We start from the raw sequence: 13983 nt of genomic DNA, 5'->3' as shown, positions 1-13983 counted from the left end.
CCACTATACCCTTAAGACCTTGAATATTGCCTGGCAAATCACAGGTGTTTAATAGTATCTGGTAAATAAGTCAAGGGAGTGACGGACAGATAGATGGATGGATGGATGGATGGATGGATGGATGGATGGATGGATGGATGGATAGATGGATGAAATTTTATTTGGCTTCTGACTTACATCAGGTTTGCTAGGAACTAGACTTTAAGGTGGAGATTCAAGTGCAGGAGGTGTATTAGAAGGCAGTTAGAGGAACAAGGACTGGACAGAGGGAGAAGATAACCCATAGAGAAGCCCCAGCCAACTCTAGGGGGATCTCTGCATGGCTCTCTAGAGCTATACTGTTTCTTTTGTACCCTAATCAACTAGTCATTGGATAAGGGCCACCCACTTGGTTAAAGGAAATTCCTAGAGAGAGGCTCAGCTCTGAGCTGTTAGCAGCCAACCCTCCCAGAAGCTGGAGAAATACATGCCTCATGTTTAACGGGAAAGTGCATTTCATGGTTCCTGGCACACTGCAAGCATTCACTAAATGATTCAATCTTGGTGTTATTAAGCTCTTGAATTACAAGAGGGATTCCCTATTTTCTCCAAATTAGTCTCCAGTAAGTTATTTCTGGAAAGTAAACTTTCCAAGTTTCAGTTATCTGAAGTTCAAAGTTTTGAGGGGCCAGGAACTCAGACTTTCCTCTATACAGTCAAATGCAGAATATCTTCTAAAGAGTGAACATAAAATAAGTAGAAATTAATGGTAACAGAGAAAGGGTTAATTCCCTGGATAAACACGGCCGTCTTCTTCACGCATGGCCGGGGAGCAAGAAGATGTATGTCCACACTCCCAGTCTGACTTTGGAGATAAAAAACACTGACCAGACCTGTGAGTTCAGAAAAGTTGCTTCATCTCTCAGAAGCTAAGTTTCTTCACTGACGGTAAGACCTTCCTCGGAAGATTGACTTGAAGAGTTTATGACAGAGCATCCCGAAGATAAGAGCCAAGCAAACTGTAATGGGGCACTGAATATTTAAGGGTTTCAAATTCCAAATGACAGCTTCCTTTATTTGTTCTTTGTCTCTATTTAGTTTCCAAGAGACCTGGTCCCAGTTCTAGTAACTCAACTACTCTTCCCACTGAGTTATATGGGATTATACCCCTAGTAGTTCACAACCAAACAAATAAAATATCATGAAATCTCTTTACCTTGTAATAAAGAGGAAGGGTTTTTCAATTCAACAAAAAAAGATATAAATATTGTATACATTTATTACCTAGAGTGAAATCATGTGCCATTTTATTGGTGTTGCCATGTTAACTTTCTTGGATCCTAACTTTGTGTACTGTCACAAAGTCATGCTAATATTAGTGCAGCGCCTAAGGGCAGAAGTTACAGCATCAGACAACCAACATTCAAAACCTAGCTCTGCCACATTGCTAGCTATGCAATGAATTAGTTAAGACCCTTAAGCCTCAGTTACTTTTTTTGCAAAATATGTATGAATCATAGAATCTAATTCATAAGAGTATGTGATGAAGAAATAAGATAATGCATGTAAAGTCCTTAGTGCAGTGCCTAGTGTTGAATAACTCTTCTTAATAATAGCAGCCATCATTTTTTGACCACTGTATGAGTCTGTTAAGGCTGCCATACAGAATACCATGAACTGGGTGGCTTAAACAACAGAAATTCACTGTCTCACAGTTCTGAAGGCTACGAGTCCAAGATCCAGGTGTCAGTAGGTTTGGATTCTCCTGAAGCCTCTCTCCTTGGCTTGCAGATGGCTGCCTTCTCACTGTGTCCTCACATGGACTTTCCTCCTTTTGTGCACATCCATACTAGAAGCAGGACCCACCCTACCTGCCTCGTTTTAACTTAATTGCCTCTGTAAAGGTGATATTTCTTTTTTTTTTCCCCATAACCAAAACTTTATTGAAAGCCTGACATCAAAATGGGAGATCACTGTTGTATACCTTACAAAACCAAATGTAATTACATTATCTTGGTAGATTAATTCAAATTATGGAACTTATGATAAGGCTTTCTGAAAGATAACACGAATTCAGGAAGCTGTGTGGATCATTAGTGTTGCTTTCCTCTAAATGAATACCCTTCTGTGAGGCTGGCCTTTCCTCCTGTAGGCTGGCACAACACTGTTAAACAACCTACACAAAGAACCACTCTCTGAGCATGGCTGAAAACCGTGGTAATCTTGTAGCAACCTGGACATTTTACATGCATATAGTAAGAATGTGGACTTTGCACTAGCCGTTTCTTTTTATGTTTTTTCTTTTCCTCTTCCAAGGACGGAGGTAGTAAATCTCTAGCCAAAGTCATCCTCTAGCAAGTCTAGCCCTTCTAGACCTCTCAGCCAACACCGCTAGCGAGCTGCACGCGATCTGCGCTCGGCATCCGATATTTCCAACTATGGTTACATTCTGAGATACTATGGGTTGGGACTTCAACATACGGATTTTGTAGGGGACACAGTTCAACCCATAACAACCACTCACCATTTGTTTTCTATTATGTGTCAAGTGTAATGCCAGAACCACTTTCTTCTGGATATGCCCCAAGTGGGTTCTTGGCATTACCTCATAAACTGTTTTACCCTTTAACTCAACTCCTGCTCAACAAGCAGCTTGCCTTGTGTTATTTTTCAACATAGAAATAGAATTTTTTTCTAATAATCTTATGTACAAAATGTATATCATTGTAAAATGCTCAGACAATATAAACATCTGTAAAGATAAAAAGAAGCCTATGTATAGCCCCACTACAAAGAAACAACCGCAGTTTTGATATTTGTAGATGGCCAGATATTTTTTCTTTTTCTTTTCTCATATAAACAAACTTATTGTTTCTCAAAGGTGGAATTATACTCTGCTTCTGCCCATATTTTACATTTAAAATACTTTAGACACAATTTATGTCAAAAAGCGTAAATCTACCTCACAAATTTAATACTAAATAATATTTTATAGTAACTCTGTTTTCCAACGTTAACTTGTTGACAACTTTTTTGCTATTACAAAAAAAGCAGTTCAATGAACATCCCTGTTGAAGCATCTTTGCCCTGATCATTTCTTTCATATACTTTTCAAAATAAAAGCATTAAAAAAAAAACTTGGATTGGTTGATACGTATTTCAAGATTGCCCTCCAGAAAGATGTTCCAATTATGCTCCTTTTAAGTGCTAACTGGTTAATGTAATTGCCAGGAAACATGCTGATTTTGCATCAACCCTCTTCTACCCCCTGCCTCACCCAAGCCATAACTATCCCTTGAGAAGCCATATCATACTAATTGAACCAATATAACATGGCCCTTTCCCCTCAGAGTGACAAGGCTAAAACAGATTATACAATTTGCAAGTAACACATGGAAACATATATCCAAGTGCTAAATTGCATGTAGTACAGATGCTAAGCACCCTGGGAGGCTCGGCTTATTTCCTTCTTTTTTTAGTCCCCACACAGGGTTGAAATGAAACACATCCACGTGCAGTAATGTGTCTAATGTGTTTTTCTAAAAGAATACTTAATCTTCTGGTTCAACTTTAGAGAAACTAAAGCAAAAACAGCCTCACAACCCACTTCTCTACCTTCACCTGCTACCATTCTTACTCACTAAACTCCAGCCATGCTAATTTTCTTTATGTTTCTCCAGCACCAAGCTCATGCCTGATCAAGAGCCCTTCTACTTGTTGCTCCCTCTGCTTCAAATGCTCTTCCCCAATGTCATCCCCAACGGCTTCCTCTCCCTATTCAGGTCTCAGTGTCATTCATGTCACTCATGACATCCTCAGAAAGGCCTTCACTGACAACCCAATTAATAGCACCTTCACCCTACCCCTTTAATCTACTACTGCATTGCTCTTTCTTTTCTTCTTAGTATATACCATGGGTAAGAATTGTCTCATTTATTTTGTGCTTATTTCATATTGGCCTATACACACTAGAACATAAGCTCTATGGGGACAGTAACTTGACTGATTCATCCATCACTATATAGAATACAATACTCCTATCTGGCATGAACCATATTTCATAGACTTAAAATAAATTTTTTCACATTTAAACATCAAGGTATATGTCTTATGCTTAGTATCATTTAGATAGCAATCAATGCATAATTGACATTGCCTACACATGCACAAACTTGGTCATCATTACCGACATTGTCATCTCTTCAATGGAGTCTGTATAGTGTTGAAACTACATGTGTAGAGTTTAACTGCCATATAAAATACCCTTGAAATTGATTACATAAAATATCTTTGATTTTGATGATTGAGCATTGAATTTAAATGTTGGACACCTAGAAAGTAATAGACACATAATACCAGAAACAGAACGTAAGTTTAACATTAGTCAGGCTAATACTTGTAGGAAGAGGAACAATCATATCTCCAATATTGCCTTGTAAAACAAAAAGAAGTGCACGATGGAGCATATGAAATGAAGACATATCCAAGTAGATTATGCTATGTTACATTTTGTTACATTTTGCACGTATCTTTCCATGTATCTTGCTAAGATACATGGAAAAGCTTTGTCCATTATGTGCCAAGCAAAAGATTTTTAAAATCCTAAACATTTAAGTAACTGATAATAGAGGTTAACAATATATGAAGCAAAAAAAAAGAGACAGGACTGCAAGTAGAAGTAGACAACCACAATTATAGCCAGCTATAATTGATAGAAAAAGTAGACAGAATATCATTAAGGATGGAAGACTTGAAAATTATAAACAAATGTCTTGACCTAATTGACATTTTTAGGACGCTCCTCCCAACAACAACAAAATACACGTTTTTTTCAAGTGCATATGAAACATTTACAAAGACAGATTATACTCTGGGTCATAACATAAGTCTCAATAAATGTGAAAGAATTCAGGTCAGATAAAGTATGTTCTCTGAACACAATGAAATTAAAATAAAATCAACAACAGAAATATCTCTGGAAAAATCTAAAAATATGTAGAAATAAAATAACATCCTCATAAATAACCCATGTCAAAGAAGAAACTAATAAAAATTATAAATTGTTTTAATTCAATGAAAATAAAATCACAACATATCAAACTTTGAGGAATGCTTCTAAAGCAGTAATTGGGACAAAATTTATAGCACTGAAGACCTATTTCAAAAATAAAGAGCAGGAGGAGTAGAAGAAGGAAGCCTCAAATGAATTATCTTAGCATCTATTTTGAAAAATTAGAACAGCAAATTAAACTGAAACGTAGAAGAAGAAATAATGAAGATGAAAGTGGAAGTAAATGAAATAGAAACAGAAAAATAAGAGAAAAACAATGAGACCAAAATCTAGTTCTTTATATTTTCCAAAAATATTGATAAACTTCTAGCCAGACATTTTACACACACACACACACATACACACACGCACTCGTGCAAGAAAGAGAGCGAGACAGAGAACAAATTATTAATATTACCAGTCTCAGGAGTGAGAGAAGTGAAATCACTACAGATTCTATAGATAAGGGAATATTATAAACAACTTTATGCTAATAAATGCATATAGGTAGTTTTTGCAACCCTTGGCTTCCTCCTCCCTCCTGCCTTTTGGAATCTACAGTGTTCATTGTTCTCATCTTTGTGTCCATGTGTACCCAACGTTTAGCTCCCATTTATAACTAAGAACATGTGGTATTTGGTTTTCTGCCTCTGCTTTAATTTTCTTAGGATAATGGCCTTCAGCTCCATCCATGTTACTGCAAAGGACATGATTTCTTTTTATGGCTGTGTAGTATTTCATGGTGTATATGTATCACATTTTCTTTATCCAGTTTACCAGTTCACTGCTGATGGACACCTGGGCTGATTCCATGTCTTTGCTAATGTGAATAGTGCTGCAATAAACATATGAGTGGAGGTATCTTTTTGGTAGAATGATTTGTTTTCCTTTGGGTATATACCCAGGAAGGGGACTGCTGGGTTGAATGGTAATTCTATCTTTAGTTTTTTGAGAAATCTCCAAGTTATTTTCCACAGGGGCAAAACTAATTTATATTCCCACCAACAATGTATGTGTTCTCTTTTATCCACAACCTCGCCAACACATGTTATTTTCTGAAGTTTTAGTAATAGTCATTCTGAGAGGTGTCAGATAGAATCTCACTGTGGGTTTGATTTTCATCTCTCTGACAATTAATGATACTAATCATTTTTTCATATATTTGTTAGCTGCTTGTATGTCTTCTTTTGAGAAATGTCTGGTCATACTAATATAACAATTTTTAAAAGAGAGTAAAGGACAGAAAAGAGAGTACAAGTTATGCCTTCTATATTACATATGAAAATGTTTTATAATGAGGAAAATATGGCAATTGAAACAACTTACCTGTAGAGATGCAAAGAGTATATTATACATCTCACTATCAATGTACTATAATGTTAGTTTCTATATTTGAAATCAAAGATCAAGTATACAAAGTTAGCAAAAGACTTAATTTCTGAATTTTTATATTAAAAAACTCAGAAAAGTTATAAAATTAAAATCATATTGAAGAAAATATATTTATTTTATAAAAAGTGAAAAATATGAAATGATATATAAAGTTTCCCTTATATGTTTATCTGTGAACATTTTTCTGATATTTAAGAAAACACATGATCACATAAAATTTTCATAAAGTATATAGATTTTAAAAGCATAATCATAATATATAATTCCATATGTCAAAGGCAACTGCTGTTTAAAAATAAAACTAGAAAGGCAGATATCAAAATATTTGGCACACACACTTGAAAACATAATTATAATACAGTTGTGTATTTTGATTTTTTTAAATAATGAATCAAAATATTTCCTCAATCACAACAAAAACTGCAATAAATTTGCTATTTAACTGATTTAGGGAGGTTTTAGTAAGCTCCGGGTGTGTGGCTATTGTTCTTTGACTCTTTTCAAGCTTTTGCTTCTCCTAATAAATCTACTGATTGGAAAGATACAGGCATGATCTTAATTCCACATTCTGCATGTCCCTCACCATTCAGTAGGACTAGATAAAATTTCCAGTATTTTTCTCACTTTGAAGTCTTTTCGGGTTTAGTATAAATAGTTGTATTGTAGGTCAAGCATCTCAACAACATTTCTATAAAACACAAAATAGAACACGTCCAAATGCTGTATTTTTCAGGGCTATTAAGTTCCTATATTATTAAGCTCAAACTTGAACTAGCCCTGCAGGGTGAATTGCAAGAAACACACTCATAAATTCTCTGAATTCAGCAGCATTCACTTGGACAGTTTGCATGCTTCATGAATGTTCCCAAGAGACTTGTTTTTACTTTGGATTCTTCCTTAGAATATGCATACTCATTTATAAATTTTATGTATATACAACTCTACTCACATAATATACATGATAAATACATCAAGAGATTTTCAAAAATAAGGATGAAATAAGCCATATTTTTAAAACATTTTATGAATTGATAGAACAATTATCCTTGTTACTATCACTAAAGATAGTATCACTGTGATTTTAATCTAAGTCTGATTCTTAGTCCAGCTCACTTCAAGACTAGGTTTTAGTGGCCAACATAGCTAAACAAGCTATCCCTCAAAGCACAAAAATCTTTAAATGGGGTGTCGGGGGGAGGAGAGCCTGATTATCTTGCAAAATAAGTCTTGATACTCATTTATCAATTGCATAGGATTCACTTGGTGTTTTGGATGTATAATTTTTAAATATCTTGAAACAGGTGGTCATTTCATACAAGCTTTAATCAATATATCAAGGCAAAACAAGTAGAATGTGATATATTAATAACTGTGTCTTCAAAAAAATAACTGTGTCTTCAATCTACATATCAATTTATTTTTTTTCAGCCTACTTAGTGTTTGACTTTATTGGCTTGTTGTTTCTAACCTTGCTTGTGCTAAGAGTAGAAGTGTAGCTCTGTCACTTTCTCGTGTTTTTTTTCTTGAATTATTGATATTACTTGAAATTCATTATTTCTTAGCAATAATCATTTTTAACAGTTTGATTGAGGTATAATTGATATACAATAGACTGCACACATTTAAAGTATACAATGTGATTAGTTTTGACATAAGTACACACCCAGGAAACCATAACCACAATCTCTATGTTATCTTGATGATACAGCATTACATTGTCTTAAATTAGGTCATGCAAGTCCTCCAACTTTACTTTTTTTTCAAAGCAGTCTGGGCTATTCCAGGTCCTTTACATTTCCACATGAATTTTAGAATCAATTTGTCTATTTATACACATACACACACACACACACACATACACAGAAAGTCTGCTGGAACTTCTATTGAGAATGCATTGAATCTATAAATATATTTGTGTAAAATTTTTATCTTAATATTTTTTAGTCTTCTTTACCAAATTTCTGTCTATTATCCTATCAACTATTTGAGCAGTATTAGTATCTATGACTAAAATTGTGGATTTGTCTGTCTACACTTGCAGTACTATCCATTTCTTGTGCTATGCATGTTGAAGATCTATTATTAGGTGCATGAAGACTTAGAATTGTTGTCTTCTTGATAAACTGATCCATTTATCATTATGAAATGATCTTTTTCCCTAGTAAGAATCTTTTCTCTGAAAGCTGCTTTGTCTGATTATATATAATCACTCCTGATTTTTATGGTTAGTATAAGCAAGATATATTTTTTCATTCTTTTACTATTAACCTATTCACTTCTTTATATTTAAAATGCATTTCTTTTTCTGTTTTTTTGTTTTTTGTTTTTTGGTTTTTTTTGGAGACAGAATCTCACTCTGTGCCCAGGCTGCAGTGGTGCAATCTCAGCTCACTGCAAATTCCGTCTCCCAGATTCCAGTGTTTCTCCTGCCTCAGCCTCCCAAGAAGCTGGGAGGTGCATGCCACCATGCCTGGCTAATATTTTTCGTATTTTTAGTAGAGATGGGGTTTCACCATGTTGGCCAAGCTGGTCTTGAACTCGTGACCTCAGGGGATCCACCCACCTCGGCCTCCCAAAATGCTAGGATTACAGGCATGAGCCACTGCACCCAGCCTAAGTGCATTTCTTGTAGACAGCATACACACTGTCTTGCTGCTTAATCAAAGAATCCCTGCTTGTCCGTAAAAAAGAACAAGATCACATCCTTTGCAGGTACATGGAATGGAGATGGAGGCCATTATCCTTAGCAAACTAATGCAGGAACAGAAAACCAAATACTGCATGTTCTCACTTATAAGGGAGAGCTAAATACTGAGAACTTATGAACACAAAGAAGGAAACAACAGACAGTGGGATCTACTTGAAGGCAGAGGGTGGGAAGAGACAGAGGAGCAGAAAAAATGACTATTTGGTAGTGAGCTTAATACCTGGGTAGTGAAATAATCTGTACAACAAACTCCTGTGACACAAGTTTATCTATGTAACAAACCAGCACATGTACCCCTGAACCTAAAAGTTTTTTTGAATCCTCGATTTTCACTTGAGACATTTAAAGTATTTACATTTCATGTAATTATTTATATGTTAAGCTTTCAGTATTACTATTTGTTTTCCTTTTTTTATATATATACTTTAAGTTTTAGGGTACATGTGCACAACGTGCAGGTTTCTAACATATGGATACATGTGCCATGTTGGTGTGCTGCACTCATTAACTCGTCATTTGCCATTAGGTATATCTCCTAATGCTATCCCTCCCTGCTCCCCCCACCCCACAACAGTCCCTGGTGTGTGATATTCCCCTTCCTGTGTCCATGGGTTCTCATTGTTCAATTCCCAGCAATGAGTGAGAACATGCAGTATTTGGTTTTTTGTCCTTGCAATAGTTTGCTGAGAATGATGGTTTCCAGCTTCATCCATGTCCCTACAAAGGACATGAACTCACCATTTTTTATGGCTGCATAGTATTCCGTGGTGTATATGTGCCACATTTTCTTAATCCAGTCTATCATTGTTGGACATCTGGGTTGGTTCCAAGTTTTTGCTATTGTGAATAGTGCCACAATAAACATACATGTGCATGTGTCTTTATAGCAGCATGATTTATAGTCCTTTGGGTATATACCCAGTAATGGGATGGCTGGGTCAAATGGTATTTCTAGTTCTAGATCCCTGAGGAATCGCCACACCGACTTCCACAATGGTTGAACTAGTTTACAGTCCCACCAACAGTGTAAAAGTGTTCCTATTTCTCCACATCCTCTCCAGCACCTGTTGTTTCCTGACTTTCTAATGATTGCCATTCTAACTGGTGTGAGATGGTATCTCATTGTGGTTTTGATTTGCATTTCTCTGATGGCCAGTGATCATGAGCATTTTTTCATGTGTTTTTTGGCTGCATAAATGTCTTCTTTTGAGAAGTGTCTGTTCATATCCTTTGCCCACTTGTTGACGGGGTTGTTTGTTTTTTTCTTCTAAATTTGTTTGAGTTCATTGTAGATTCTGGATATTAGCCCTTTGTCAGATGAGTAGGTTGCGAAAATTTTCTCCCATTTTGTAGGTTGCCTGTTCACTCTGATGGTGGTTACTTTTGCTGTGCAGAAGCTCTTTAGTTTAATTAGATCCCACTTGTCAATTTTGGTTTTTGTTGCCATTTCTTTTGGTGTTTTAGACATGAAGTCCTTGCCCATGCCTATGTCCTGAATGGTAATGCCTAGGTTTTCTTCTAGGGTTTTTATGGTTTTAGGTCTAACATTTAAGTCTTTAATCCACCTTGAATTAATTTTTGTATAAGGTGTAAGGAAGGGATCCAGTTTCAGCTTTCTACATATGGCTAGCCAGTATTTCCAGCACCATTTATTAAATAGGGACTCCTTTCCCCATTTCTTCTTTTTGTCAGGTTGGTCAAAGATCAGATAGTTCTAGATATGTGGCATTATTTCTGAAGGCTCTGTTCTGTTCTATTGGTCTATATCTCTGTTTTGGTACCAGTACCATGATGTTTTGGTTACTGTAGCCTTGTAGTATAGTTTGAAGTCAGGTAGTGTGATGCCTCCAGCTTTGTTCTTTTGGCTTAGGATTGACTTGGCAATGTGGGCTCTTTTTTTGTTCCATATGAACTTTAAAGTAGTTACTTCCAATTCTGTGAAGAAAGTCATCGGTAGCTTGATGGGGATGGCGTTGATTCTATAAATTACCTTGGGCAGTAAGGCCATTTTCACGATATTGATTCTTCCTACCCATGAGCATGGAATGTTCCTCCATTTGTTTGTATCCTTTTTTATTTCATTGAGCAGTGGTTTGTAGTTCTCCTTGAAGAGGTCCTTCACATCCCTTGTAAGTTGGATTCCTAGGTATTTGATTCTCTTTGAAGCAATTGTGAATGGGAATTCACTCATGATTTCGCTCTCTGTTTGTTTGTTATTGTTGTATAAGAATGCTTGTGATTTTTGCACATTGATTTTGTATCCTGAGGCTTTGCTGAAGTTGCTTATCAGTTTAAGGAGATTTGGGGCTGAGGTGATGGGGTTTTCTAGATATACAGTCATGTCATCTGCAAACAAGGACAATTTGACTCCCTCTTTTCCTAATTGAATGCCCTTTATTCCCTTCTCCTACCTGACTGCCCTGGACAGAACTTCCAACACTATGTTGAATAGGAGTGGTGAGAGAGGGCATCCCTGTCTTGTGCCAGTTTTCAAAGGGAATGCTTCCAGTTCTTGTCCATTCAGTATGATAGTGGCTGTGGGTATGTCATAGACAGCTCTCATTATTTTGAGATACATCCCATCAATACCTAATTTATTGAGAGTTTTTAGCATGAAGGGTTGTTGAATTTTGTCAAAGGCCTTTTCTGCATCTATTGAGATAATCATGTGGTTTTTGTCCTTAGTTCTGTTTATATGATGTATTATGTTTATTGATTTTCATATGTTGAACCAGCCTTGCATCCCAGGGATGAAGCCCACTTGATCATGGTGGATAAGCTTTTGGATCTGCTGCTGGATTCAGTTTGCTGGTATTTTATTGAGGATTTTTGCATCAATGTTCATCAAGGATATTGGTCTAAAATTCTCTTTTTTTGTTGTGTCTCTGCCAGGCTTTGGTGTCAGGATGATGCTGGCCTCGTAAAATGAGTTAGGGAGGATTCCATCTTTTTCTATTGATTGGAATAGTTTCAGAAGGAATGGTATCAGCTCCTCCTTGTACCTCTGGTAGAATTCGGCTGTAAATCCATCTGGTCCTGGACTTTTTTCAGTTGGTAAGCTATTAATTATTGCCTCAATTTCAGAGCCTGTTATTGGTCTATTCAGAGATTCAACTTCTTCCTGGTTTAGTCTTGGGAGAGTTTATGTGTCGAGGAATTTATCCATTTCTTCTAGATTTTCTAGTTTATTTGCATAGAGGTGTTTATGGTATTCTCTGATGGTAGTTTGTATTTCTGTGGGATCGGTGGTGATATCCCCTTTGTCCTTTTTTATTGTGTCTATTTGATTCTTCTCTCTTTTCTTCTTTATTAGTCTTGCTAGTGGTCTATCAATTTTGTTGATCTTTTCAAAAAAACCAGCTCCTGGATTCATTGATTTTTTGAAGGGTTTTTTGTGTCTCTATTTCCTTCAGTTCTGCTCTGATCTTAGTTATTTCTGGCCTTCTGCTAGCTTTTGAATGTGTTTGCTCTTGCTTCTCTAGTTCTTTTAATTGTGATGTTAGGGTGTCAATTTTAGATCTTTCCTGCTTTCTCTTGTGGGCATTTAGTGCTATAAATTTCCCTCTACACACTGCTTTGAATTTGTCCTAGAGATTCTGGTATGTTGTGTCTTTGTTCTCGTTGGTTTCAAAGAACATCTTTATTTCTGCCTTCATTTTGTTATGTACCCAGTAGTCATTCAGGAGCAGGTTGTTCAGTTTCCATGTAGTTGAGTGGTTTTGAGTGAGTTTCTTAATCCTGAGTTCTAGTTTGATTGCACTGTGGTATGACAGGCAGTTTGTTATAATTTCTATTCTTTTACATTTGCTGAGGAGTGCTTTACTTTCAACTATGTGGTCAATTTTGGAATAGGTGTGGTGTGGTGCTGAAAAGAATGTATATTCTGTTGATTTGGGGTGGAGAGTTCTGTAGATGTCTATTAGGTCCGCTTGGTGCAGAGCTGAGTTCAATTCCTGGGTATCCTTGTTAACTTTCTGTCTGGTGGATCTGTCTAATGTTGACAGTGGGGTGTTAAAGTCTCCCATTATTATTGTGTGGGAGTCTAAGTCTCTTTGTAGGTCACTAAGGCCTTGCTTTATGAATCCGGGTGCTCCTGTATTGGGTGCATATATATTTAGGATAGTTAGCTGTTCTTGTAGAATTGATGCCTTTACCATTACATAATGGCCTTCTTTGTCTCTTTTGATCTTTGTTGGTTTAAAGTCTGTTTTATCAGAGACTGGGATTGCAACCCCTGCCTTTTTTTGTTTTCCATTTGCTTGGTAGATCTTCCTCCATCCTTTTATTTTGAGCCTATGTGTGTCTCTGCATGTGAGATGGGTTTCCTGAATACAGCACACTGAGGGGTCTTGACTCTTTATCCAATTTGCCAGTCTGTGCCTTTTAATTGGAGCATTTAGTCCATTTACATTTAAGGTTAGTATTGTTATGTGTGAATTTGATCCTGTCATTATGATGTTAGCTGGTTATTTTGCTCATCAGTTGATGCAGTTTCTTCCTAGCACTGATGGTCCTTACAATTTGGCATGATTTTGCAGTGGCTGGTACCGGTTGTTCCTTTCCATGTTTAGTGCTTCCTTCAGGAGCTCTTTTAGGGCAGGCCTGATGGTGACAAAATCTCTCAGCATTTGCTTGTCTGTAAAGGATTTTATTTCTCCTTCACTTATGAAGCTTAGTTTGGCTGGATATGAAATTCTGGGTTGAAAATTCTTTTCTTTAAGAATGTTGAATATTGGCCCCCACTCTCTTCTGGCTTGTAGAGTTTCTGCTGAGAGATCAGCTGTTAGTCTCATGGGCTTCCCCTTGTGGGTAACCTGACCTTTCTCTCTGGCTGCCCTTAACATTTTTTCCTTCA

General features: G+C 36.5%; 1 protein-coding gene and 1 long non-coding RNA gene across 2 annotated transcripts in view; both read right to left on the bottom strand.

Annotated features, from left to right (window-relative positions):
• LOC107968867 (uncharacterized) overlaps positions 1 to 13983 on the bottom strand; it is a 443383-nt gene that overhangs the window by 108078 nt on the left and 321322 nt on the right. The window lies entirely within an intron of this gene.
• On the bottom strand, positions 1629 to 2327 carry LOC107968739 (small ribosomal subunit protein eS27-like). The gene has a single exon (XM_054668442.2). The coding sequence runs from the start codon at positions 2325 to 2327 to the stop codon at positions 2073 to 2075; it is 255 nt and encodes an 84-aa protein (XP_054524417.1). The 3' UTR covers positions 1629 to 2072.

This window comes from Pan troglodytes, chromosome 18 (genome assembly GCF_028858775.2).
Source record: "Pan troglodytes isolate AG18354 chromosome 18, NHGRI_mPanTro3-v2.0_pri, whole genome shotgun sequence".
In the NCBI taxonomy this organism is placed as follows: domain Eukaryota; kingdom Metazoa; phylum Chordata; class Mammalia; order Primates; family Hominidae; genus Pan; species Pan troglodytes.
Note: the sequence above shows the minus strand (reverse complement) of the source record. Positions and strands in the feature narration are given on the sequence as shown.

Coding starts and splice junctions, on each gene's coding strand:
- LOC107968739 (XM_054668442.2), bottom strand. CDS start 2,327: ATGACTTTGGCTAGAGATTTACTACCTCCGTCCTTGGAAGAGGAAAAG.